At 42.4% G+C, this 27,162-nt stretch overlaps 1 protein-coding gene across 1 annotated transcript in view; it reads left to right on the forward strand.

Moving 5' to 3' along the window:
- Window positions 1-14,884, forward strand: part of galnt9 (polypeptide N-acetylgalactosaminyltransferase 9) — a 108,638-nt gene extending 93,754 nt beyond the window's left edge. Inside the window, exons 9-11 of the mRNA XM_004558551.3 lie at window positions 3,301-3,396; window positions 13,565-13,732; window positions 13,853-14,884. Coding sequence (XP_004558608.1) covers window positions 3,301-3,396; window positions 13,565-13,732; window positions 13,853-13,999 — 411 coding nt within the window. The 3' untranslated portion in view covers window positions 14,000-14,884. The remainder of the gene's footprint in view (window positions 1-3,300; window positions 3,397-13,564; window positions 13,733-13,852) is intronic.
- Window positions 14,885-27,162: the final 12,278 nt, after the last annotated feature.

A 27,162-nucleotide genomic window follows, 5' to 3' on the forward strand; every position in this document is an offset into this window, starting at 1 on the left:
AAGGGGGCAAACACTTTTTCACACCACTGGAGTTTGCAGAGGATGTGAAAGCTGAGGCAGGGAGGCTGATCCTACAAATAAATCACAGAAATAAAGGAGTGAATTATTAGGATGTTTTGTGACATGTGATGATGACCTTTAATGTGATGGAGTGGTACATCTTAGAAAAAAACAAACGATTTGAGTGTAGCTAGTCTAAGGTATGATATTGCTAAGGAATTGCAACATCACCACACAGGATTTGTACCAGCTCCTCATAATGAGTTTTAATCAAATACTTTATTAGTTTTCCATTTTAATTTGATTGGGCTTGGCTATGCACTCAGCACAGTGGGGGGAAGACAACAGGATTATAACAGGTTGAAGAATTGAACACACTCCTGACTCAGACACTATTTGGAGGTTCGCTGAGACGCATTGTTTACCTCATATCAATTTCAGCAATGGACACCTGGAAAACTAGAAGGGCATTGGGAAAAAGCGCAGATCACTGCCAAAGGCTAATAGATCAAATATCATAATCATTTATTAGTCAACCATAAATAATGCAATATTCATCTATGTATGGGTTTAAATTACAAAGTAGTAACTGCAAACATCACGTCACAACAATGCTCATTAAAGCAATGCGACACACTCCCATTCTGGAACTGATGGGATTTTTCGTATGCCCTAGGGGAGGTTTCCAACTGAGGACAACTGTTGGGGGCCCCCTTAACAGCCTAGGGTGTTGTCTGGCATGCCTGTTCACAAGCTGCTGGTCTGACTGAATTATTAAAACCTTTTTTTCCCCTTTTTTTTTTTTTTACCAAATCTGGCCTGGTTTTTGCTAAATCCCACTCACAGACAGATGGACTGGCAAATAGGTGGGAACAAAAGAACAGCCTAATCAATATGCTGCATATCAGAATTCACAATTCATCAAAGCCCTATGAATTTACTCCCCCTTTTGTTCCCTCTGCTGCCTGTTTTGGCTCTGGCACCCAGATGGATTCCTCAGAGTGGCATTAACTTAAGTGGCACTATTTCAGATCTGTCAACAAGCTGGGTAACATTTACCTTGTCTAGCCACACAGCCAGCAGAGCAGAAGTGAGCCTCATCTGTCACCGAGCATCAGCACCGCGCTCGGCCATGCTGACCAGACCAGCCGAGTGGAACCCTCCCTGACAAAACTACATGATAGACATGTCGCAACCTGGAAATGAAGCCTTACTCATTCAAATCACACCAAACATGGGCCTCATGCTCAGTGCATCATCTGCAGGTCTGGAGGACAGGGGGGAGACTGAACTGGGGCTGGTCGTGTCCCGATAATATCTATCAAAGCTCAATCATCGCTTTGAGAAAATACAGCCTGCTGTGTGAACAAACCACAGTGGATCTAGTATCACAGAGGTATTGTGACATGCACAGAGGAATTAAATGGTGGCTCACATTCAAGAGACTATTATCTACCTTCTTAGATAATAAATAATAATAGGTTTTGAAAGGCTGCTCTGATACTATTATTTTCGTTTGAACCAAATGTGAAACCGGTAATTTATTAAATTATATAATATTGGGCCATTTTCATGTGGTAACATTTTGTACAAAATATTCATATTTACCCCGTTTTCTCAGCTCACAGGGATCCTCTTTGGCTGTTTTCTCATTAAAATCAATGCTAAAGAAGTCTTTTCCCTGGTTTAGTCACTTTCTGTTAGACTTTTTTTCTAGATTGACACTAAAACATGTCAAGAGTAAAATTAGTTGTGTAACAATAACCGCCCAACAGACAAATTAAAATGTGTCCCAGAAAGCTGCCATTACTAATGTCTTGTTGAGCATTTGTACTGTACTATCTGCAGTGCTCGCACCCCTTTGCCTCTCTTCTTCACTGCATAGATTGTGCCTAAAGGAGAATTAAATCCCACCTACACTAATCTGTAAATAAAATGGAAAAGAAAGGCAGGAGCCGACCGAAAAGGCTGAGAAGAGAGGCAGTAAGAAAACTGCTCAATAATACTCAGCGAGCTTGTCTCTACCAGCTTCTCCTTTCACATACACCAGTGGTTCGCAAATTGTGAGGTGCACCCCACTGGTGGGTGGAGGTGGAGTATGGAGTTAAGCTATTAATCTATTTTTTAGGGGGAAATATCTTCTCAAATATGTTTTTAAATTCCTGATTTAAAAAAATATACCTTGTGGTACTTAACACCTTATGTACTTGATACGTTTGCACTTTTGTCCTTTTGTCTTTCTCCCATCACTCCAGCCCCTTCCTGAGCTTGGTTCTTTCTTCCCATTAAAGGGGAGTTTTTCCTTCCCACTGTCGCCAAGCGCTTGCTCATAGGGGTCATCTTATTTTTGGGGATTATTTTTTATTATTGTAGGGTCTTTACCTTAAAATGTAAAGCAGCTTGAGTTGACTGTTGTTGTTATTTGGTTATATACAAATACAGTTGAATTGAAATGTCATGAATAGTCCCACAAATATAGGAGCATAGGCATTTAGATCAAGTTCAGAGCTTTGACATATGACAAAATGACATATTTTAAACAAACTGCATACTTTTTCATAACTTAAACAAGTAGTTTTGTTCCTTAAAGCTAGTCAAACTGCAAGTGCAAACTCAAAAACTAGAAAAGAAAAGACTGCATTCAACCAGAAAGACCTGCAGGCAAACTTTCTCCACTAGCTGATGTGAATTAATCAGAGAGAGAGAAAAAATTTCCCTTCCAGACTTCACTCAAACTAATAATTTTTCATCTAAATACAGCCAAAATCATGGCAAACTTTAACTTATGTATATGGTAATTTTGTCAAAAGACATTTCCAAGAATTACATCTGGACTTTCCGTGCAATGGAAAAGTGTTGCAAGCTTAATTTCAGTCAGTGTTTCATACTTTTCCAAATTTTCAGACAACAGACACCCAACACACAAATAAAATATGCAAATGAGAATAGTTTCATTGAGACTTCTGCTGTATTTAAATACAGAGGGCCCAGAGTGTAGGAGATGGTAAAATTATCTGGCACCATGCTAACCGTATACATATAACACGTTCCTATTGTTGAGGGTACACTGCCATTAGAATCGAATAGAATATAGAATAGAATAAACTTGTGTGGTTCTCCAGTTCCTCAGATGCTTATGTACTTTTTTGTGTTTGCTCTTGCACCTAACACTCAAATGTTCAAATGGAGAATATTTGAAACAAGCTGTTTGTTTGGTTGTTTTTAAGAATATTGGATATGTAAAATACTGGAGCTTTCAGCAGCTTCATAGAAACATCATCTTTTTTGTTTTTCTTGCAGGTGAGAAACAGCAAGGCCAGTGGCTACTGCCTGGACCAGGGTTCTGAGGACGATGATAAAGCCATCCTGTACCCCTGCCACGGCATGTCCTCCCAGGTCAGCAGATCTTTCTCTATTTCCTGTTTATTTTGACTGCTGTCTTCGATACAGATATTCAACAGTCAGTAATGCCATTAATTAAACTGTTTGTCAGTGCATTGTATTGATTCTTACTCATTTAAGTCTGTAAATTGGGCGTCTTTGCAAAAGGTAAACATACAGAAACCTACAGAAAATTCTTTAGCAGATTTTTTTTTAAATCATCACATTCTGCGTTTTAACACTAAACCTAAAGATGATGTGGTGCAATTAGTCTCCTCTTTAGGCAATGTAGCATCCAAGTCAGGTTTTACATAGTAAGTGTGAGGCACAGACATGCTATAAATAGAAATGTGTTCTTCCCATTGGTACTCGCTGATTAATATAGACCACCACACACATCCCTCTACGGGTTTTTAAGCAATGCAGGATGCATATACTACAAATATTCTCATGGTTAAATTAAATTGAGGTCTAACACAGAATACACATAGAGGGAAAACTAGCATCCTGTGAACTTAATGCTAGTTTGAAAGACCAATACTCACCACATGGTGTTCTCACTTTTTACAGATTAAGTTATGTTTGGACACTGCAAATATTTCAAGTATTCTCTCAGAACCTGTTCACTCTAAATGATGTTTCGACCTATCATTTGCTCTTGCAGCCAGAATAAATCTTCAAAAATCTTCCACCCCTACCATGTAACATGACTTGAAGGTGTCTCAGCTTCAAATTCAGCACCCACATGAACTACAGCTTCTCAATCTCTGTGACTCGACCTGAAAATATTTCTTGACTTTATCTGCATAGGAGTGCTATTCCTACTGGCGTCAGTGTTAATGCAATGACCTGCTCGGTCCAAACATATCTGGATTCAGTAGATACACCAGAAAGGCTTAGCACAGCCCTCTGTAGCAAACTGTAATCAGTATACTGTCTGAAGTTTGCCAACATCATCAGTTAACAGCATGCTTACTAATAATAACAGCCTAACAACCAATCAATGTGACTAGCTTGTTGCTGTCATAAGTGGCACTCTGTTCATCTTATTAAGCAACAATTAAACAATCATTGTCAGTTTCTGCAGTCAGGCAGTTAGCGTGCCAAATGCTAAACATCAGAGGTGGGACCAAGTCATTGTTTTGCAAGTCTCAAGTAAGTCTCAAGTCTTTATCCTCAAGTCTCAAGTCAAGTCTCAAGTAATGTCAGGCAAGTCAGAGTCGAGTCTCAAGTCACTGGTGTAAAAGTCCGAGTCAAGTCACAAGTCTGAAACTTTGAATTTCAAGTCCTTTCGAGTCTTTAAAAAAAAAAAAACGAAAAAATAATGTTGCAGTTATGCTAAATGTAAATATTAGACCATGTAATTTTAAATCTGTGTTTTTCTCAACACATGACAAAAGTGAACGTAGAAAATATACACAAATTGTGAAATTGCACCTCTTTAAAATGCAGCTCAATTAAACCTAGCTCCAAGAATAATTTTCACCAACAGTTCTGAGATAAGCTGCATGTTATTCTTGGATGCGGTTGTAGGACCGGCTTTAAAATCGCATGACAAAAATATCATACACATTAAAAAAAACTGTATCACCAACGTAGCCTGGACAACATTTGCTAGTTAGATGAAGTCAGCTATCTCATCTTAGCATATTTATATGCATATTTATAATCATACGGTTCTTGGAGTGAGTGCACACACTCATGAAGTTTAGTAACTTCAGGTCACTGCAACAAGCCCAGGTACAGTTTACCGACGGATGGGTGCAGGACCTTGAAACGCACCGTGTAGAACGAAAGACCATCGTACCTATCATAAGTTTACCAGTCTCACAAATTGTCGTCATAAATACACATTCGTTAACCGTTTATTAATAGGACCTTTGAGCTCAACGGTAATTAATTAGTAGTGGAAATAATTTCTGGTACCCATCACAGAAATGTAGCAGTGACAATAATATATGCTGTAATCGTACTGGACAATTAGTGATACAAAAACCCTGTTTTATCCTGTGAATAAAAGTATATGTTTTTGTCAATGTACCATAATAACAGAAGCGAAACGCAATATTGTGTCAGGACAATTCACTATTTATGCACAATAAATAAAGGAGCATAGCGCGACAATTTCTGTTCAGCGCCAGACTTGCTTGTAACCTATATCACTAATTATGTTATGAAAATGACGTATTAACTACTAAAAAACACTGACCTTCGTGTAAATGCTTGGAGCAGACTAACCTGTGAGCTGGAGGGTTCTGGGACGTTATATTTGATCTTTGAATGGCTGCGATCCAGGCCATCCGTCGCGTCTTTGTTACTTCGGAAACATGGCTGAACAATTTCTCTTCAACGACATAATCCGATAACAACCGATCTCTTTACCCGTCGGCTTCCCGTGGCTGTCATGCGACTGGCTATTGCAGTTAATAATACAACGGCTTCTTGACATTTTTGTGTTTCTTTTTATCGCTGTATAACTGATTTTAATTGAAAGCCTGCGTGCGCTAGTACCGCTTGCCACGAGTTCCCAGAATCCTTTGCGGTTCTACCCGTGAATGACGTCACATTTTCAATCTCTATATAATATGCATGTTAAATTTTATATTTGGGGTAAAATATCAAGTCTTTTCAAGTAAACCGGTTCAAGTCCAATTCAAGTCCCAAGTCATTGGTGTAAAAGTCCAAGTCAAGTCACAAGTCTTAGAACATTTTTTCAAGTCAAGTCTAAAGTCATAAAATTAATGACTCGAGTCTGACTCGAGTCCAAGTCATGTGACTCGAGTCCACACCTCTGCTAAACATGTTGCTATCTACAACAATGAAAGTTTAAAAGTAACAGTGGTAGAGTTATATAATCAAGATTGGCCTTAATATGTGATACTTAACCTGTGTGGGTGTGACTATATGCTATGGATAGATATATAGCATTCCACCCCTCGGTCTATCTGATGCTGTCATTATTTAAAAGCAAAGAAAAAAAGCCCTAAAACAAATAATTACAAACTCTACATACCATCTAATAGCCAGCAGTGGTGGCTCTTCTCGTTGAAAAGGAAGACAGATTGGATTGTCAGTGAGAAAATGACCGTGCTCCTTACTTTATTTATTACACCAAAAGAAAGGTTTTTCCTAATGAGGTTATCAAAATAACCTACTACTTTCAAGTCCCTCACCCCTTAGATACAGCCCAGTGCTCATTGTGTGAATTATGGTCCCATTTACAGCAACATAGGCAATAAAGTAGGGTATGCTTTAGGGCATGGCTACCCTGTATTTGATAAGTTGCTACTGTATGAGCAAGTCTTTCATTTTATCAGATTTTTTTCTTTTTGCTAATTTAATGACAAAAGCCAAAATGCTCAGTTCAAGACTCCACGTGGTGAATTTTAGAACAGCAACATCCATCTTTTAGGGATTTGTATATATAAAAGGAATGTGCAGCAGTTAGGCTACTAAACATCTTTATGCTGAAGAGAAACCTATGAGGTAATGGATGCACTTGGACATCTTGAAATGAAAGCAGCATCACAGCTTAATACGCTTTATTGATGGCTTTGGATTTTATATCTATCTATCTATACATACATTAGTGCTGGACGACGCTGGACAGCATCAGCGCGTGTCAAGGGATTTTTGTTTTCATATAAATTGATCAGCTTCATGAAATGTGCTTTTTGTTGATCACTAGGCAATCTACATGTCTATGTGACTTTTCACCTAATAACTTTTGTGATGAACTTATTCAGCTACTAAATCACTTCCTGTTTTTAGAGAACAGATGTAGAAAAGGGGAAATAACCCGTTGCTCTGAGTGACGTTGTTATTTTTACACACACACACACACACAGACATAAGACATGTATAAATAAAGTACGCAGGCAGTGCCGAGACGCAGATCGCAGGGTGCGTTCGTTACTGCCCAGACGACTGCAGTGTTTCTGTTTTCTAACTCAGGTGTCTTAGCTGAAGAACTACGGGGTGATTTTTAGAAATCCCGTGTCAGCGCGTTAACGAGCTAACTGCGCTAACGAGCTAACTGCGCTAACGAGCTAACCGCGCTAACGCATTGACACTGTGCAGCCCCATGCACAGGGCGATCAGCAGTAACTCGTTAACGGAGATTTGCCACGTTAATGCAGTTATGCCTTAAATGTTGCTCATCTCAGTTTAATTCATATGTACTGTGAGCATCACTTGCCTTTATTGTTGCTGATAAACATGCATGAACTTTGTCATGGCACTCAAGTACTCTGGTTTTGCAGCTGGGTTGGAGAATTTGCAGCAGTTCTTTTGGATACTGAGACAACTTCAGTTGCTTTGGTCTCTTCATCCCAGATAGACTCCATAATGTTGAGATCAGGGCTCTGTGGGGCCCGTGCCATCTGTTGCAGGACTGTTTCTCTTCTTGTTGCTGAACAGATCTTTCTGATTCTGCTGTATTTTGGCGGTTGTTGTTATGCTGCACAGTGAATTCAGGAATGAACTGCTGCCTCCCGACAGACTGAAACTTTTTTGCTATAATGTACACTATACATGATATAAGCAGTGATCCATGTGCAGCAGTCATTTAAAATGAATGAACCATAAGAAGGCAGCATGTTGCCTCCTGTCCTCTTAACCAGCTCTTGAACCCCATGCAGGTTCCAAACAGAGTGTTGAAGCTGGGGAGTATGAGATGACATGAACATGCAAACAGATGATGTGCAAGCACTAATTTTAAAATGTGAAAAGATCAGTCAACATAATCACTTATAGTGCTGACATACAGTATGTCTGCAGTTAGATTTAAACACACGAAAAGTGAAGAATTTTTCAGAATGTGATTAAATATGCTGCGATTTATTTTTCTTTAACGGTAAGAGAGGAGAACATGCAGCTCTTGGGAGTTTGGTATTAAATTAAATCCGAAACTCATTTTAAATGTGGTCAGGATTTGAAGGAAACACTGGAAAACTGGGGCACTCCCAGGAAACAATTATATGAATATGCAGGAGGATGCTGCTGGGGGAAAAAAAGAGAAAGCATCTTCTCAGCACAACCTTTACTTGAATAGATACCAGAACAAATGATGCTGTGGGTGGGAGGCCCTTGTCCTGTTTTTGTGCTTATTTTCTTCTCAGTGAAACCAAATCCAGTTCTCAAGATATGCATGCAAAAGCTACCCATGCATCATTTTTCAAACATTTCCCAACTTTCCTGCAAACTGCTCTCGTTTTTGGTGATGCAAACCACCTCACTGGCCTCTCCTGCAAAGAGCTCCATGGTGTCAGTAATGCAAAGCTCGATCAACTCTTAATCCTGCTCCCCAGGGGGAAATAAACAAATGGAAATGAATTTGATTTCTTTGCATCATTAGATTACACTGATGACTGACATTATTTTGAGCCAGCTGTATTCAGTTTTGTCATTTATAGAATTTCTTCTTTTAAGATATAAAAAAAAACTAGAATTGATCAGAATGACTTCTCGCTGTGCTTCAGAGAAGTGAGCGTGTGCACGCTCTCCCTGAGGAAATCTAACTCATGGATAATGTCTCACATTTGTTCAGCAGTGCAAAGCAGTGAAAGGATGGTGGTGGAGGCACAGAGCCGGCCCCATTACATTACTAGCGTGTGCGCACATCTACCTTCATAAAGCAAATGATGCAATATTTTATTGTCCACTGATAAAATTTTGGGATTGCTTTCTTTGCTGTATCACGATCCTCCGGTAATCTGGCTTCTCTCACAAACACAGGCAGAGTATGAAGCTATCGGCAGGCTTGTGTGCGTAGTGATGTGCGTGTTTCATTTAATAGTGGCTCAGTATTATTTGCATGTGATTTAATAAAAAGAAACAGAGTGGACAGCTGTGTGTAATAACGATACACTTCTCTGATAAGAGGCTGCAGATTTATCAAAATATCTGTCCTGCTGTCTTCAGATGGCTACAGGAAGGTAATGAACTTAAAGAGAAGCTTTTCATGCAGTACAACAGACAGAGTTGACGTGACCTTTTTAAATTATCTATTTTAAAGGGTTTCTCAGTGTTTCACCAGCACATTTTAATAGGATTTTGGTGTATGTTAACAAAATCACACGCTCTGTTTCAAGGCTTGGCCACAAGACAAACTGTGGTATGACTTTGTGGTGCAGCAAGGAAGTTGCTCCACGGTTGCACTATCACCGTAACAAAGAAGACTTGCTATTAGCATGACCTCCAAAAAATGTTCTGCAAAACTCTGGTGATTGCAGAAACGCAATGGAGTGTGTAATGTTGCTGCATGAGCCACAGGTTAATTGGCTTGGCAGAATCATTTCCTCACGTTAATTATTTGTTATGGACTCATTTTAAATGAATTAGCATATAAAACGCTGCCAGACTAAGCTGTAAACAGGTATTAGTGGGGATTATATGGAGTTTGTCTTGTGCCGAGTCATAGTTTACACCTTTATTAAATCAGTTTAGAGCATTAAAACCTTGAAAGACCCAAGAGGTCTACAGAAAATTCTTAATAAGACCATCTGTAATAATGACCTCTGCCTAAAGGTCATTAAACTGTGTCTCCCATTGTTGAGTTTCAAAGAAATAAATAATAATACGTTTCAAATGTGCATGTGACATGTACAATGAGAGTTCCATACACATATTTGGATGCATATTTTACTAGGATGCTGATGAAATATGTATTGCAGTGATCAGCTCAGCCAGCTCCAGTAGACTTCAAGTGAACCAAGATATGGTGCTTTATTGTTTTCCTGTTTGTTCTGAGTGCCTCTTTATGACAGAAGATTGGATTAAAATCCACATGGATCTCCCCTCTCACATGAACAATCACCCATAGAGGCAGCATGTGCATTTCTAGTTTCTCCATCCATGCTCTATAAAATCACCACTCAGACAAACATGTGCTGCAAACATTTCAAGGTTAAAATTTATTGAGTAAAACACTTTAATACAAAGCAAAATGCTACAAAAGCATTACCAGGTTTAGAATTTTAGTCTTTATGGGATTCATTTTACAGGTAAGCAGCTCATCTACTAATCGGAAGGTTGGAGGTTCGATTCCTGGCTGTTCAAGTCTGAATATTCTTGGGCAAGATACTAATCCCAAACTGCTCTCTGGTTCATCCATCAGCGTATGAATGTGTATGAGTTATAGATTTAATGCACTTATGTTGAAAAAGCATAGAAAAAGGAGCGCTTGTGAGAATGCTTAGAGTAGAAAAGTGTTATATAAGAACCAGTCCATTTGCAGTTTTATAACAGTACATGTGTTTTAAGGTTTTTTTTATTTTTTTTTATGTGATTTTTTAAGTCCGACCATTAGAACAGCTGATCTTAAAGAAAATAATGAATAATTGAAATCACATTGGTAGAACAGCTGTGGGTTATTTTCACATGAATAAAGTAAAATAAAGAAATAAGTTTTTCAGAAATCTTGATTCCTGTTATTACACCGATTCTTCCAGGAAGTTACATAAATACAGTAAGTTATATAAAGTACTTAACATGTTACTACCTACTCTGACAGATCGTGCATTTTGACGATTTAGGGTAGCCAAAGCAGCTTGGCCGTCATAGTGAAGACCTCCCTAGCTTTGGGGTCTCATTTTTCAGAGAGGATCATTCCCATAAATTATGAATGTTATCTCTACTGTATCCTTGCATAATAGAGACGTATCACGACAGAGGCTTTCATGCACCGGATTACACAATGAGGGATCAAATTTTGGTTGTTAAGAGAAACTGTACCATAAATAAGCTGCACTGTGGCTTCAATGCAAAGTAACTTGAGCCTATTTTAGTATATGAAATACAAAGCTTATTAGCAATTAACAACTGGAACAGTGCGAAAATCTAAATTCCAGAAACTGCAGCAGCTTCTATACGACAAATCAATCAGTATAGTGTAGCATCATAGCGAGAGAGCTTTAAATGCTTTACGGTGGCTATTTAATTAGTTTGTGGTTGATTACAATTCATTTAAAGTAACTATTAAACTGTCTGTGTTGATATTATGACTTGAATTTAGTTCTGTTCATGCCAAGGGTTGCAGGAATAGTGCCTAAATACAGACTAAATACAGAACAACTTAAAGCCTGCCTTTTATTTCAGCTGGTCTACAATCTGCAGAATCCTAAAGTCCACAGTGGACACAGGAGGGTGACGAGACACACCTGAAACTAAGTAAAACAACAACTAGAGGAAGTAAAACAAGGCATGTGACTATCAAAATAAAGCAGGAAGAAACTAAACACTGACAGAAATGAAGGCTTGACACGACTCAAACAGATGCTGGGGAAGCTTGGAGTAAACTAAAACATGAAGATTCAATAATAACAGAAACAAGAATACAAAACTATTAACTAAGAATTCTAAATATCAAAAGATTATAATCAAAACTGAAAGAAAAGAAAATACGCCAGAATGTCTGTGAAGGTTCTCAGTCATCCAGGTCATCGTAGTCAAAGGAGCTTGCAAAGAAAAGCGTCTGGACTTCTTTAAGTTGCTTGAAGACGTTTCACCTCTCATCCGAGAAGCTTCTTCAGTTCTAAGGTCAAATGGTGGAGAGTCCCAGATATAAACCTAGTGGGAGTGACCCCCCACAGAGGGACAAAAGGACCCCTTGATGATCCTCTAGTCGCCTGAGCCAAGGTGGGAAACTGGGCGTGGGTCCCAATCAGCCAGAGTTTCGGGTGAGTTCATTGTGAAACCTGGCCCCACCTTATCATGCGAATTCCTGAGGTCAGATGGCCCAGGATGTGAGTGGGCGTTAAGGCGTCTGGGAAGGGATCTCAAAACTTGATTATAGATGGCAGAGAGTTGGTGTCGTAAACCCCGCCTCTGTTCAAAGATGGTCGCTCACAGTGGACATAGATGGATTCTTTCACTCCTCTTTCAAACCATCTGTCCTCTCTGTCCAAAATGTGAACATTGGAATGCCCAGATCTCTACATTGGAGAGACCAAACAGCCACTTCACAAGCGCATGACACAACACAGAAGAGCCACCTCCACAGGACAAGACTCAGCAGTCCATCTGCATCTTAAGGATAAAGGACACTCTTTCGATGTTCACATTTTGGACAGAGAGGACAGATGGTTTGAAAGAGGAGTGAAAGAAGCCATCTATGTCCACTGTGAGCGACCATCTTTGAACAGAGGCGGGGGTTTACGACACCAACTCTCTGCCATCTATAATCCAGTTTTGAGATCCCTTCCCAGACGCCCTAACGCCCACTCACATCCTGGGCCATCTGACCTCAGGAATTCGCATGATAAGGTGGGGCCAGGTTTCACAATGAACACACCCGAAACTCTGGCTGATTGGGACCCACGCCCAGTTTCCCACCTTGGCTCAGGCGATTAGAGGATCATCAGGGGGTCCTTTTGTCCCTCTGCGGGGGGTCACTCCCACTAGGTTTATATCTGGGACTCTCCACCATTTGACCCTAGAACTGAAGAAGCTTCTCGGATGAGAGGTGAAACGTCTTCAAGTAACTTAAAGAAGTCCAGACGCTTTTCTTTCCAAGCTCCTTTAAAATACGCCAGAGTTCAGAGTCCCAAAAATGACCTTGGCAGTTCATTCGACTTCTATTAATTTCCCATTATTATTATTTTCCAAAATTACTATTGTGTCATCGTGCCTACCCAACATGCTCTCTCTCAATTTGTACTTTGATTACATAAAAGACAGGCTGTAAATTACTTACAAAGAAAGCTGAGAGGCAGTACATGTCACCTTTCAATTTAGAGAAAATTATCCTAAAGTTGCTGTATATATAATTCAGGGCACTTTGCAATTAATTGGGATGATAAAGTGGGAAAGATGCACTCGTGGAGGTATGTGGTATTATGTGCCCCAAACATTAGGCTAAGGGTTTCAAACATATGCTCCAGACAGAACCGGTGCAGATGACTCAGATAACAGTGAAGGAAAAACACAATCTGCCAATCAAGCCTTAAACCCATTTTCTCCTTTCTGCTTCTGTAATTTCTGCCTGTCTGCTTTTGTAGAGCAGAATAGGTAAAGCACATTACTGCAAATCACATTCAATCACATTCAATGAAGCACATTTCCATCTTGCGCTTTCCACCGATGCCCTCTAAAAAGTCAAGTGTTTGCTTTTTATAAAGCTGTGTTTTCCACTGCGCTCTTTAATTTAGGTAGTGTAACACATTTGATTCCCTTTGGCTTGCAGCTGGCTCGGTACTCTACGGAGGGGCTTCTCCAGCTTGGTCCCCTGGGGTCCACCACCTTCCTGCCTGATACAAAATGCCTCATTGATGATGGCAGAGGACGCACTCCCAGTCTGAAAAAATGCGATGCGGTGTCGAGGATTTCCCAGAGGCTTTGGGACTTTACACAGGTAAGAAGAAAACGTGTAAACGGATTTAAAAGTGATGATTGGACGTGTGCATGCAGTCTGTTTTTTCCTTAAAAGCACTTTAAAAATTTGCCGTTATTTTTGTCTGTGTTTTCATTGCAGAATGGGCCGATCATCAGCAGGGACAGTGGCCGATGCTTGGAGGTAGAAATGTCCAAAGACGCCAACTTTGGCCTTCGCCTTGTGGTCCAGAGATGCTCTGGTCAGAAGTGGATGATACGAAACTGGATTAAGCATCCCAGGCACTGAAACCAGAGAAAGACCTCTGAGACAGTTTGGGCAGCGTTTCAAGTCACAGTTAGATCTTAAACTGTGGACAGTTCAGAGAGATCAGAGCGCCGGTGGTGCTGGTGTGTGGTATTTCACACCACAGACTACACAGTACACTGGGTCTCCCTCAGGCCACAGAGCTTTCCTATACTGAGTTTTAAAGAAGAATATGATCAATCTGTGTGTTCCACTGAGCTGCACATTCATACCAGACCTTATGGCAGGCTGCACCGTTTGAAATGGCCCACATCTGATATTCAGCTACAGCTGTACATGTATAGAGCAAGTCATCTGAGTGCAGCCCCTGAAGGTGGTTCAACGTTCTAGTAATTATATTGTTTCTACTGTAAAAGTATCAGCTCTTTGGAGATGAGAAAGCGTGGGTGGGTGTGTGATTTCTTTTTTTTTTTTTCCCTCAGTGAATCGGAGCAAATCAGAAGATATAATTGCTGTCAGTTGCCACATGAAAGTGATTATTTTGGGCTGTGATATGGAAAATTGCTTTGGACTTAATGTGCTGCCCTGGCAAGACATGTAATAGGCTTCAAAGGGGCTGCCCATCATTAGATCGGGGGACATTTCAACTGCACTCACATAAACCACGACGGTTCTTTGTTTCTTTGGACTGTATTGCTCACTGTGGACACGAGCAATCACGTGCCTTTTTGTCTCATTTTTCTTCATCTGACCAGGGAATGTCAGTCCCAAAAGCATGTACAAAATTATTTGAAAGTTATTAATATATAAAACAATGTATAAAACAGTAATGATAGTAATATATTGTAAAGGGAAAAAACAGTGGAAAATTGATATCCGTAATCCGATAATAAATTAGGATAATAAAATCATTTTTATGACAAATCACCTCTTTGATGTTTTTTTTCCCAGCGCTTTATGAAACTGGTGTCAACTTTGGCTTCCTGTTGATACTTTTTTGTTTGTTACTACTATATATTGGAAGGCTTGAAGCAATCAACGGCTGCAAAATCACGTCTTTTGTTGTGCCCGCTCTTACAACCACCTCAAGCCACCATCGGGTCTCTAGCCTTGTGAAATGCAATTGCTTCACATGACTCACAGGATAGTTGGTGTTCAGAGAGCACAGAGAGCCTTCCAGTGATTGTGCCCAGAAGGTAACCTCTTTACCATTTTTCTCCGATGTAAGCAAAAAGGTGACAGGTGACCCTGCTGGTCTCTTTTCAAATGTTTTTACTGTGTTTCTATCAGAACATGCTATAATACCTTGACTCCACCAGCACTGCTCTCGCACAGCTTCCAGTTATATGAGGTTGGCGTTTATATGGCCTCGACGCCAGTAAAGTAGCTTGTAACAAATAGATGGTGTTTTACAGGGTTCTCTGTAAAACACATATACAGGATATCTATTGATTTTGTTTGAAAAAAAAAACATCAACAGTTTGCTGCTAAAATCTAAAGTATACTTGAAGGAGACATGGTAGTCAAAGGATCCTGAATTGCAATCTTTTCGAGAATACCGCAAGAGCAAAGATGGGGATAGAAGTAACACTGCAACTTTTATGTTCACCGAAGCTGCTATAATACAGTCTGTCTTTGTACTCTACACAATCGGGACTTCTGCAACTAAACTTGGCACACATATTATTGTCAGTAACATGTACCTGACAAAAATGCATGAATTTTATACTGTTATTTCACCAAATTTGACTTCATAAGTTGATGTGGCAAATTATGTAATATAATGCTATATCCATACTGTAAACATCACAATTTCAAGATATCAAAAATTCTTGCTGCTTTGAGCGTGTGTATGACAAAAGAATTTCCCTCGGGATAAATGTCTCATTTCATCTCATCTCATCTCATCTCATCTATGTTATCGTCACAAGATTAAAATGCTACATGCTTTTTTAAGGCATTACAGGTGCACAAATAAAATAGGTTACTTTAGCTAATTGGTAGGTGTTGCTAGGCAACATAATGATGAAAATAGTAATTGCACTGGTCCTTATAAAGAGCTTTCCTTCTTTGAGTAGAGTTGGGTTGAGCACTCAAACAGTTATACGCATGTCTTGTTCACCCAAGCAGCCCACCTTTTTACTAAGTGCTTTCTAGCTAACAGTCAGAAACATTCACACTCAGTGATTCGGTATCTTCCCAAAGGATAGACTGACATGCAGACTGGTGTAGCAACTCCAACATCATTGTGAAGTTTGCGGACGACGGTACAGTGGTGGGTCTTATCACCAAAGCTGATGAGACGGCCTACAGGGAGGAGGTCAGCGCCCTGACCCACTGGTGTCAGCAGCGCCTCTTCTTTCTCAGGAGACTGAAAAGATTCTGCATGAGCCCCCGCATCCTCAGGACCTTCTATCGCTGTGCCATTGAGAGCATCCTCACTGGATGCATCACCACCTGGTACGGCAACAGCACCGCTTACAACCGCAAAGCTCTCCAGAGAGTAGTGCGGTGTTCTGAACAGATAATTGGAGGTGAGCTTTCTTCCCTCCAGGACATCTACAGGAAGCGAGCCTGAGGAAAGCCGGGAGGATCATCAAGGACTCCAGTCACCCCAGCCATAAACTGTTCAGACTACTTCAATCGGGAAGGAGGTTCTGCAGCATCCGGTCCCGAACCAGCAGACTGAGAGACAGCTTTTTCCATCAGGCCATCAGACTGCTGAACACGTCATAGACACCTCACCTTCACTTACCAGAACTTCAACATTATGCACTACATACTGTACATTAATGCCACTTGTTTTGCACAATATCCAACTACCAACCTCTGTATATTTTATTTTATTGTTTATTCTATTAAATTTGTAAAATATGTATATATATATACACACACACACATTCAGTAATGTGCATACACTCTTATATTGTACATATATTTATTCATATAATTCTCAGATTTAGCCATTCTTATATTTTCCTTGTTCTTATGTTATTGTATTTTGCACAACTCTGTTGCTTGTGAAGCTCGCACACAAGAATTTCACTCGCATGTACCAGTGTACCTGCACATGTGATGTGAGAATAAAAGTGATTTAATTTGTTATTTGCAGCACAATAGATTTCAGTCATGTTTATCATCATAATAACTCATATGGATTAGAATGATCATGGACTCAAGAAGTACTTGAGTGCCAGTTTTGGTTGTTCAACCCCTGACTGTGTCTAAATTGGAGTTTGAGGGCAAGCAGACAGATTTTATGTCTTCGAGCAAGATTAAAACTGTGTTTGACTTGCTATAGTACAGCAAACTGCCCGTGTCTACTATAATTTCATTTTATCCACTTAACTAAAGCAGCAGGAGCATGACTACTTAATGTGGAAAAAACAGAGTTTTTTTCTTACGCAAAAAACTGCCTGTTTTCTTGTTTAAAAAAAGTATCAACATATTCTCATAAAGCTGCCTTTCTCAGTATTAAAGCCATTTTGTTGTAAGTGTACAAAGAACCGACAGTGTAAAGACACACTATCACTAAAGGAAATAATATTTTAGTTCTACATTGCAGTCGGTATTTCCTGACAGCATGTTTGTGGTCTGTGTGTCAGTGTATTTCCTGCATGTATGTCTTTTAACATGAATGTATAGAGAAAAATCCATTGTTGGTAGAAATAATAAGCAGATAATGAGCATAACATTTGCAGAAAAGAGACATCCTGCTGTAAAATGTTGTTGTTTACTTTTGTGCCCTCCACACTCATATTTCAGATTCTATTCTTTTTCATTGTTGCATGGATACATTTAAGAAATTACAGTTCAGTTTCATGACTTTGAAGAGGAAGAGCATAGTGGCATTGGGTTAGTTAGACCAAGTGAGAGTCAGTTAGGAAGTTTAAGGTAGGACAATCTTAAAGAAAAAGGAGCTGAAATGGCCAACATTTTTATTTTTTTTAGAGTTGTGACTTATAGAAAGCTGCTATAGTAGGTGTCTGTAGGATCCCTCCATATTCTAAAGGCCTATTTAAATTTTTTCTTCCAACTGGTTTACCCTGAGAGATTATCTGCACTTGCCACCATATCATGCTTCTCTAATCGTTTTATATAAGCAATGCATCATCTCTATGTCCTCTGCACAAAGACCATTCCTGCCCTTCTAAGGTAATATCTTATTCTGGTCACTGACATGGGTTACAAATACATTGTCACTGAAATGTCTCACTGCCCCTATGTCAGGAAATAGCCTGAACCAGGAAGTTATAACTCTAGCAATATGGATTTCCCCTGACTGAATGAATGAAACCAAACAAAAGACGAGGAGCATGAACCAACACTGAGTCCACAAAGACACAAAAACAGTTCAAAACACGGAGGCAAATGTCCAAAGAGGTCAGAAGGTCAACCCGGAGGGGCGACAGCACAAAAGTTCACAGTTCGACTGTTCCGGAGGCCAGCCGCGGGGAAGACGGCGGCTCTCCGGCGTCGGGCGTACTGGTAGAGGCTTGGTGGGCACAGGATCAGACGAGGCAGGACCGGACTGTGGCGTGGTCGGACAAGGCGAAGCTGAAGCCGAAGCCGAAGCCGGACAAGGCGAACAAGGCGAAGCCGAAGCCGAACAAGGCGAAGCCGAAGCCGGACAAGGCGAAGCCGAAGCCGGACAAGGCGACGTTGAAGGTGAAGCATAGGCCGGACCGGGCGTGGGTGCAGCTGATGCCGATGCTGGACCAGGCAATGGCTGAACGGGTCCCTCGATCCCTCCAGCGGAGACGAGGAGGTGCTGGAGAGGTTCGCCTGAACCCCCAGCGAGAACAGACGCAGAGCCAGCTGGTGCGGAGACCTCTGGCTCAGCGGACGCTAACTGTAGCTGCACAGGGCACGCAGTCGGCTTGGGATGCAATGGCTGGGGCTGTGCAGGGCAAACAGTCTGTCCAAAGTTTGTCAGTACCACGCAGTCCTCAGCTGGCAGAGAAAGCCCACAAAGGCTTACAGCTGAGGTTGACAGTGTCTGAGCGGGTTGCTGAGCTATGAACTGAGCTGGTGACAGAGTTAATGACTGAGCAGGTAATGGAGCTGATAAGTGTGCTAGAGACTGAGCTGGTGACAAAACAGGAAACTTTGCTAACAGCTGAGCTAATGACTGCGCTATGGACAGAAGTGCAAGTTGTAGTGGTGGTTGAAGTGATGGTGGGTAAGCAGGTAGTTGAACTGGTGACTGAACAGGTGACTGGCTCTTGGCTGCTCTCCTCCGGGGAACAGGAACGGGTGCTGGGCCTGGCCGAACACCAGCCATCCCCACCCGAGGAACAGATACGGGTGCAGGGACGAGCTGGGCTCTGGCTGCCTTTACCCTGGGGGCCGGTGTAGGTGCAGGAGCTAGCTGGACCTCTGCCGCTCCCACCCGAGGAACTGGGACGGGTGCAGGAGCCAGCAGGGTCACAGTTGACCTCACCCGGGGAGCCGGAACAGGCGCAGGCGACGGCTGGGTGTCCATCAACCCCACCCGAGGAGCAGGTACGGGTGCCGGGATGAACGGAGCCTCTGCCAGGCTGGGGACAGAAGCAGGGACCAGCTGGACCTCAGCCACCCTCTCCCGAGGAACTGATACGGGAGCAAGGGAAAGCTGGGCCCGCGCTGCCCTGGTTACAGGAACTGGAGTTGGAGAGCTGAGCTCAGGAGCAGTAACAGACACTGGGAAAACCAAGTTAGTGGAGCCAAACACAGTTTCAGCAAACAGACTTACGGCAGGCCACTCTTAGCAACTCTGCTGTTCTTAAGCTGTCCATGTTAGAAGTAGCAGCCTTTAAAACAGTCATTGTACAGGAAAGATCCAGGCTTAGCAGAGTTAGAGTCTGTAATTCTTGGCTCAGAAGGAGCGGTTATAGAAATAGAAGCATTCTCATAGACTGTTTCTAAATACGCAGGTTGGAGAGCAGCATAGTCCAGGAGTGAAGAAACACCACCCACAGTCTTATACACAGCAGGTACAGGGGTAGGGGAGTTAACACAGGTGGTGTCTGAGGCAACTGGGTGCGAAACTAACTCAGGAATAGTCAACCTGAGCTCCCCTAGCAGTTTAAATGTGACGGACGGTAACTTGTTGCACTTAACCTTAACAACTGTGATTGAATGCACAGTCTTGGTGTTTTCAAAACCTGAGTTAACAATCTTTATCCCTGGAGAAACAGATTCAGAGCTAACAGACAAGGCAGGGAAATCTAAATGTGACAGAGGGTCAAAAGCAACCTGAAGAACAGAAAGCGCAGCCTTTGAAGGTTGGAAGACACAGGTCAGTTTCCAGGTGGTCCCCTCCGGTTTCAGCAGGAACAGGAACCTCAGGACTGTTTGTTTTAATATTTAGTTCACAAGTATGCAACTCAAAAATAGTCTTTTGCTTTTCTAAGGTGAGATTATCAGTCTGTGTGTTAATTACTGCTGACCTGGGAGGAACAAAGGAAAAACAGTCATTCTCAAACATGGGCGTGAGGGTAGGTAATGCAGCCTCTGGATTAACTGACCCAGAATTACCAGACACAGAGTTAATGGCCTCTGGGATGACGCGCATAGAGCTTACAGTGCCAGAAGTTTTTAATTCAGCGTGAACAGCAGTCTCTAGGGGGGCAATGAACTCAGTCTCGTGCTTAATAGGTGCAGAGGTGAACTTAGAAACATTATGAGGCCTGGAAACACAGTCATTTTCAAACTTACTATTCGTCTCTGATGAGTTACAGACGTGAAAAACTGCGGACTCAGGAACAGAATATTGTCCGAGTCGGTCCGACTTGGAAGTGGCATGGAAGAAACAGTCAGATTCACTCACCACCGGAGTTTGCTCAGTAACTTTAGGGTGGCGACGGCGTGAGCGCCGTTTTTTCCTGGGAACTGTGCCGTGAGTTCCCGAAGCTGTAGACGCAGGCACCTCAGAGACGTCGGCTGACTGAGCCGATGACGGGCCGGGCTGCGTTGAAGAGACACGGAGCTTGTGCAGCTCCGAGCGTGGAAGTCCCAGGAAGAGCGCAAAGGACTGCAGCGGAGATAGGCTGCTTGTCGGAGGCGCGAAATCTCTCCTCGGCCGCCGAGTAACCCTCTTCTTTGCGCGGGAGGTGGGCGGCGACTGGGGAGGTGAACCGGAAGGTGAGAAGGCCGGAGGAGTTGTGGCAGGCGATAGGCTGAATCCTCCAACTCTTATCACCGTGGGATGATGTGGCCCACCTAGAGCCAATCGAGTCCCATAAAAGGCAGACTCGCGCTCCCGGGCATGCCGAGCCTCCTGCCTTCCCCTCTCGTTAGGGAAGGCGGGGTCTGCACGCTGCCGGTTCCGTAGGGAGCTTGCTGGGTCCATTACTGGTCGCGTCGTACTGTCATGAACTAGCTGTGTGGAGGCAGATGAGGACCCAAACGCAAAACTCACGGAGACAGGAACTGAACTTTATTGCAGGCTTCACAAAGAAACAGAACTAAACTGGGAATGCTAACAGAAGACCGAGGGAACACAGAAAGACACACAGGTCCGGGGAGGAGACTTTGACGACGCGACACTGAACTGAGGGAGACATGCACATAAATACACAGAGGGTTAACGAGGGAAGTGGGAGCACACGGGGAACACAGCTGACATAGATAATCATAACGAGACACGGCAGGAGTGAACACAACATGACGCATACTAACGAGACACTGTCAAAGTAAAACAGGAAGTACACAGAGGTTCAGACAGGAGGAGAGCACAGACATAACGGGCTGGGGAAAACATTAAATGAAACACGAGGGGAAACGAGGGCTCACAGATACACAGAGGGGCACACAGGGGGTAATCAAAAAAGGAACATCTTTAACAGAACCTAGGAACCACGGCACACAGAACAAAATACAAAATTACAAGAAAACTAAGAATGCTGGGCCAACATGGCCCAGGACCATGACAGCAGCAGGCTCCAAGGAACAGCACGAATTGAGAGCTACAGTACTGCATGTTGCTTAGATGTATTTGAATTAGTATAGTTTACATATGCATATAAAAAGATTGGTATTGGTATTTTTTTCACACCTAAAATAACAGCAGTTTAGATTTTTATAGTGCGAAGCGACCGTCATCTTAGATCACCTCAGTGACTCTGAATTCAAGCCTCAGCTCTGCATGAGTTTAATAGTTTAATAGTTTAATTATTTATATAGCACATTTAATTACAACAGGAGTGTTGACCAAAGTGCTGTACAACAATACAACATACATAATAAAACAACTTAGAGTATTAAAAGCAAACACCAAATATGAATTAACAAACAACTCTCATGCTGTATTAAAAGCCAGTAAATAAAAATGCGTTTTAAGATTTAAAAAGATTGACAGTATGAGCCTGTCTTATGTGTAGGGGTAAATTATTCCACAGCTTAGGCGCTACGACTGCAAATGCTCGATCACCTCTATGAACCAGCCTCGACCTTGGTACAGCTAAGAGCAAAAGATCACTTGATCTAAGAGATCTAAGGGGGGTATAAGTCTGCAAGAGGTCAGACAAATGCCCGGGAGCCTGTCCATTCAGGGATTTGTAAGTCAACAATAAAATTTTAAAATTAATTCTGAAGCGGACAGGGAGCCAATGAAGGGAGGCAAGTACCGGGGAAATGTGTTCACATCCTTTAGTACGTGTCAGAAGATGAGCTGCAGCATTCTGGACCAACTGCAGCCTTGCCAGGCAGGTCTGGCTGACTCCAGCATATAAGGAGTTACAATAGTCCAGCTGGGATATAATAAAAGCATGAATCGCTCGTTCAAAGTTTTTAAAAGATAAAAATGATCTCACCTTAGATAAAAGCCTCAGTTTGAAGAAAGACCGCTGTACAACTGAGCTAATTTTGTTTTTCAAAGGTGAAATTGCTGTCAAGTATAACCCCCAAATTTTTGGCATGTGATTTGACAAAAGGCTCAAGACTGTGCAGGTTAAAATTAGAAGTGTTGGGATTGCCGCTTGGTCCAAAAATTATCACTTCGGTTTTGTTCTCATTAAAGTTAAGGAAATTAGAGGCCATCCAGGATTTAACTTCACCGAGACACTGAAGTAAGGGTTCCAGTGAGGCAGGACTGTTTCCCTTCAATTGAAGATAGATCTGAGTATCATCGGCATATGAATGAAAATAAATGTTGTCCATCCATCCATCCATCTTCATCCGCTTTATCCGGGGCCGGGTCGCGGGGGCAGCAGCCTAAGCAAAGAGGCCCAGACCTCCCTCTCCCCAGCCACCTCCTCCAGCTTATCCGGGGGAATACCAAGGCGTTCCCAGGCCAGCCGAGAGATATAATCTCTCCAGCGTGTCCTGGGTCTGCCCCGGGGCCTCCTCCCGGTGGGACATGCCTGGAACACCTCACCCAGGAGGCGCCCAGGGGGCATCCTTATCAGATGCCCGAACCACCTCAGCTGGCTCCTTTCGATGTGGAGCAGCAGCTGCTCTACTCTGAGCCCCTCCCGGATGGCCGAACTTCTCACCCTATCTCTAAGGGAGAGGCCAGCCACCCTTCGGAGGAAGCTCATTTCTGCCGCTTGTAGCCACGATCTTGTTCTTTCGGTCACTACCCACAGCTCGTGGCCATAGGTGAGGGTAGGGACGTAGATCGACCGGTAAATTGAGAGCTTCTCTTTTACACTCAGCTCCCTCTTCACCACGACGGACCGGTGCAGCGTCCGCATTACTGCAGCTGCAGCCCCAATCCGTCTGTCGATCTCCGGCTCCCTTCTCCCATCACTCGCGAACAAGACCCCGAGATACTTGAACTCCTCCACTTGGGGCAGGAACTCATCCCCGACCCGGAGTGGGCACTCCACCCTTTTCCGGCTGAGAACCATGGCCTCAGATTTGGAGGTGCTGATCCTCATTCCCGCTGCTTCACACTCGGCTGCGAACCGTTCCAGTGCGAGCTGGAGGCCCTCACCCGATGAAGCCAACAGAACCACATCATCTGCAAAAATCAGAGATGAGATTCTGAGGCCACCAAAGCGAAAGCCCTCCGCCACTTGGCTGCGCCTAGAAATCCTGTCCATAAAAATTATGAACAGAACCGGAGACAAAGGGCAGCCCTGGCGGAGCCCATCACCCACCGGGAACGAGTCCGACTTATCGCCGGCAATGCGAACCAAGCTCTTGCAACGGTTATATAGGGATCGAATGGCCCGTAGCAATGGGCCAGACACCCCATATTCCCGCAACACCTCCCACAGGACACCCCGAGGGACACGGTCGAATGCCTTCTCCAAGTCCACAAAACACATGTAGACTGGTTGGGCAAACTCCCATGCACCCTCAAGTATCCTGGAGAGGATAAAGAGCTGGTCCAGTGTTCCGCGACCAGGACGAAAACCGCATTGTTCCTCCTGTATCCGAGGTTCGACTAACGGACGAACTCTCCTTTCCAGCACCCTGGCATAGACTTTCCCAGGGAGGGATGGTCCCCATCTTTAAGAAGGGGGACCGGAGGGTGAAAATAAATGTTGTATTTTCTAAAAATTAGACCTAAAGGCAGCATATAAATGGAGAACAATATTGGCCCCAGTATAGATCCCTGGGGAACACCACAAGAAAGGGGAGCTGAGGAAGAGATAAAATCGCCAAAGCTCACAGAGAAGGTCCTGTCAGACAGGTATGACCTGAACCACTCTAATGGGGTGCCCTTTACGCCACAATGCTCCAACCGTGAGATTAAAATGCTGTGGTCAACAGTATCGAAGGCAGCGGTCAGATCTAAAAGCAGAAGCACAGCTGAGTCACCTGAGTCAGTGGCTAATAAAAGATCATTAAGAACTTTTAAAAGTGCAGTTTCTGTGCTATGAAGAGTTTTAAAACCAGACTGAAACCTCTCAAGAACATTGTGTCCATTTAGAAAAGATTGCAGCTGAACAAACACAATCTTTTCCAAAATTTTCGACAGGAAGGGGAGCTTTGAAATAGGCCTGAAGTTAGTGAGGACGGAGGAGTCAAGATTAGGTTTTTTAAGTACAGGCTGTACAACAGCATGTTTAAAACAGGCTGGCACAACACCTGAGCTAAGGCTGCTATTAAAAATAGCTAAAATGTCAGAACTGACAACCGTAAAAATCTTTTTTAGAAGATGTGTTGGAATAATGTCATTTGGACACGATGATGTCTTTGTGCCACTACATACTTCCTCCACCTGATCAAGACACACAGGCTCAAACTGATCAAAAACAGCAGAGCAGGTGAATATTTTAGACACGTCATGTGAAGGCAGGGCGATCATAGATCGAAGCTGTTTTATCTTATTGATAAAAAACTTCAAAAACCTTTCACAGGTGTCTGAGGAACTATTAATACAAGAAGCTGGGGAAGTATTCAGGGCAGAGTCAATAATTGAAAAAAGAACCCGAGAATTATTGGAGCTATTCTCAATAACATTAGAAAGAAACCTTGACTTTTCTGCTTTAACAATGTCCTGATACCTGTACAGACTGTCTCTCAACATGAGCAGGCAAGGTATGAGTGACAGCTCAACCAACACATTTTGGGTGGATTATAATTTAAAGTAACATATGTGAATTAAAGTTTGAGATTAAATTCAGTGTACATAACCAAGAAAAGCCTCTGATTGTCTTACAGGTGAGTGTGCCTGCTGAGCGTCTGAGCACTGTACACTCGAGCGTCAGACAACAGCTCCTGAATATGCTGCAGCAGGTGAACAGAAAGGTTACCTTGCATTCAAATTTTCATTTTCTCTCACAGGCAATGACAGTGTAACAGTGAGTGATGGGCTGGAGAGCAGGAGGGTATAGGACCGTGCGTGTGACTGAGTGGGGGCTGGAGGCGGAGAGCAACGATGGGGCCTGGTGGGTGCTGGATGGACAAGGACATCACATCAGTCACCTGAGCCTGGGACCCTCGTTCGTTCTCATTGTGATGCTGACAGTAGTTTATTTTATTCCTGGACTGCAGCCAAGAGGGATAGGTGACTTCATTACTCAGACAGCAATGGGCTGTGGGTGCAGGGGGCTCTGTGGCTTCTCTTTCAACAGCATCTGATACAAGTGTGGCAAAATGCAGCAATTCCAAACCGATGCTAATTCCCAGGACCAATATACAGTTACTGGATACAGTCTGCACATATATTCATAACTACGAGAGAGCCAGGAGAGTAATCAGTTTATTTATCTGCAGAGAACCTGACAGCAATTACTGGTGTGTTTGGAACGCACAGAGATCTGGACAGATAACCAACTCAAAAGTAAGAAAGTTTTAATGAGCAAAGTTAGGGGGGTGAGCTCAAACCTGTATAATTATCTAGTAAATATATCTAAAGATACATTCTGAGCATCGGTGCATTGCAGATGTTATCTTCAGACATGCATATTTAGACATATTCATCAAAGCCATTCAGCACTTTAGGAGATTTTTATTTATTTATTTTGCCCACAGCCAAAATGACCTTTTTGTTCTCTTAACTCAAATTCATCCCCAGGGGTCTTTTTTGAAAGTCATTGTTTCCTGCAGTCTGCTTAACAGCCAGTCTTTATGGTCACTGTCAGGGTCATTCTCATACTGATTAATGCCGTGTAGTTTATGAGCCTTTCTGAGGATAAAAAGATCATTTTTCTTTACAGTATGTCACCACTTTATTAGCTTTTTCTCAGGGCCAGCCAAGGCTCACTCTATTCTGCATTCCCTTGTCGTATTAAAGTCCCTGTTAAGACCGACCCACTTACGTACAAGTCGAGAATAAAAGAACACTCAAATAAACTCGACATATATACGATGCACTTTCATTTTGAGGTCCCGTTCTGCAATTGTAGCCACTATACCAAAAAGAAAATCCTTTGATATGGAAAAGATATAGAATAGGTAAAGGTCATTAATTCTAACTGTAAACCAGCTCTCCTGTTGGTCCTGATTTTATTCAAGGTTCAGCAATATACCTTCCAAAACCTCTAGAACAAAACAAGGCCGATTTCAAACACTACATGTAGCTCCATCGTTGTAAAGATATATAGAAAACTATATTAATTAGAACATGTAAAACTCTGATTACTTTTTGCATTTGAATTAAATGAGCTGCAATGGCTGCAGTCACAAAAAGTACAAAAAAAAGCTGCAGCCATAGAAATTGAGAGGCTCTAAAAATTGAATGCACTTGATTAACTGACCAGCAGCACATGTGAGCACCTCTGTAAAAGCATACACTTTAAAGTTTGCTGCTTTGGACCATTCATGAG

Source organism: Maylandia zebra, linkage group LG12 (assembly GCF_041146795.1).
Source record: "Maylandia zebra isolate NMK-2024a linkage group LG12, Mzebra_GT3a, whole genome shotgun sequence".
NCBI lineage: Eukaryota > Metazoa > Chordata > Actinopteri > Cichliformes > Cichlidae > Maylandia > Maylandia zebra.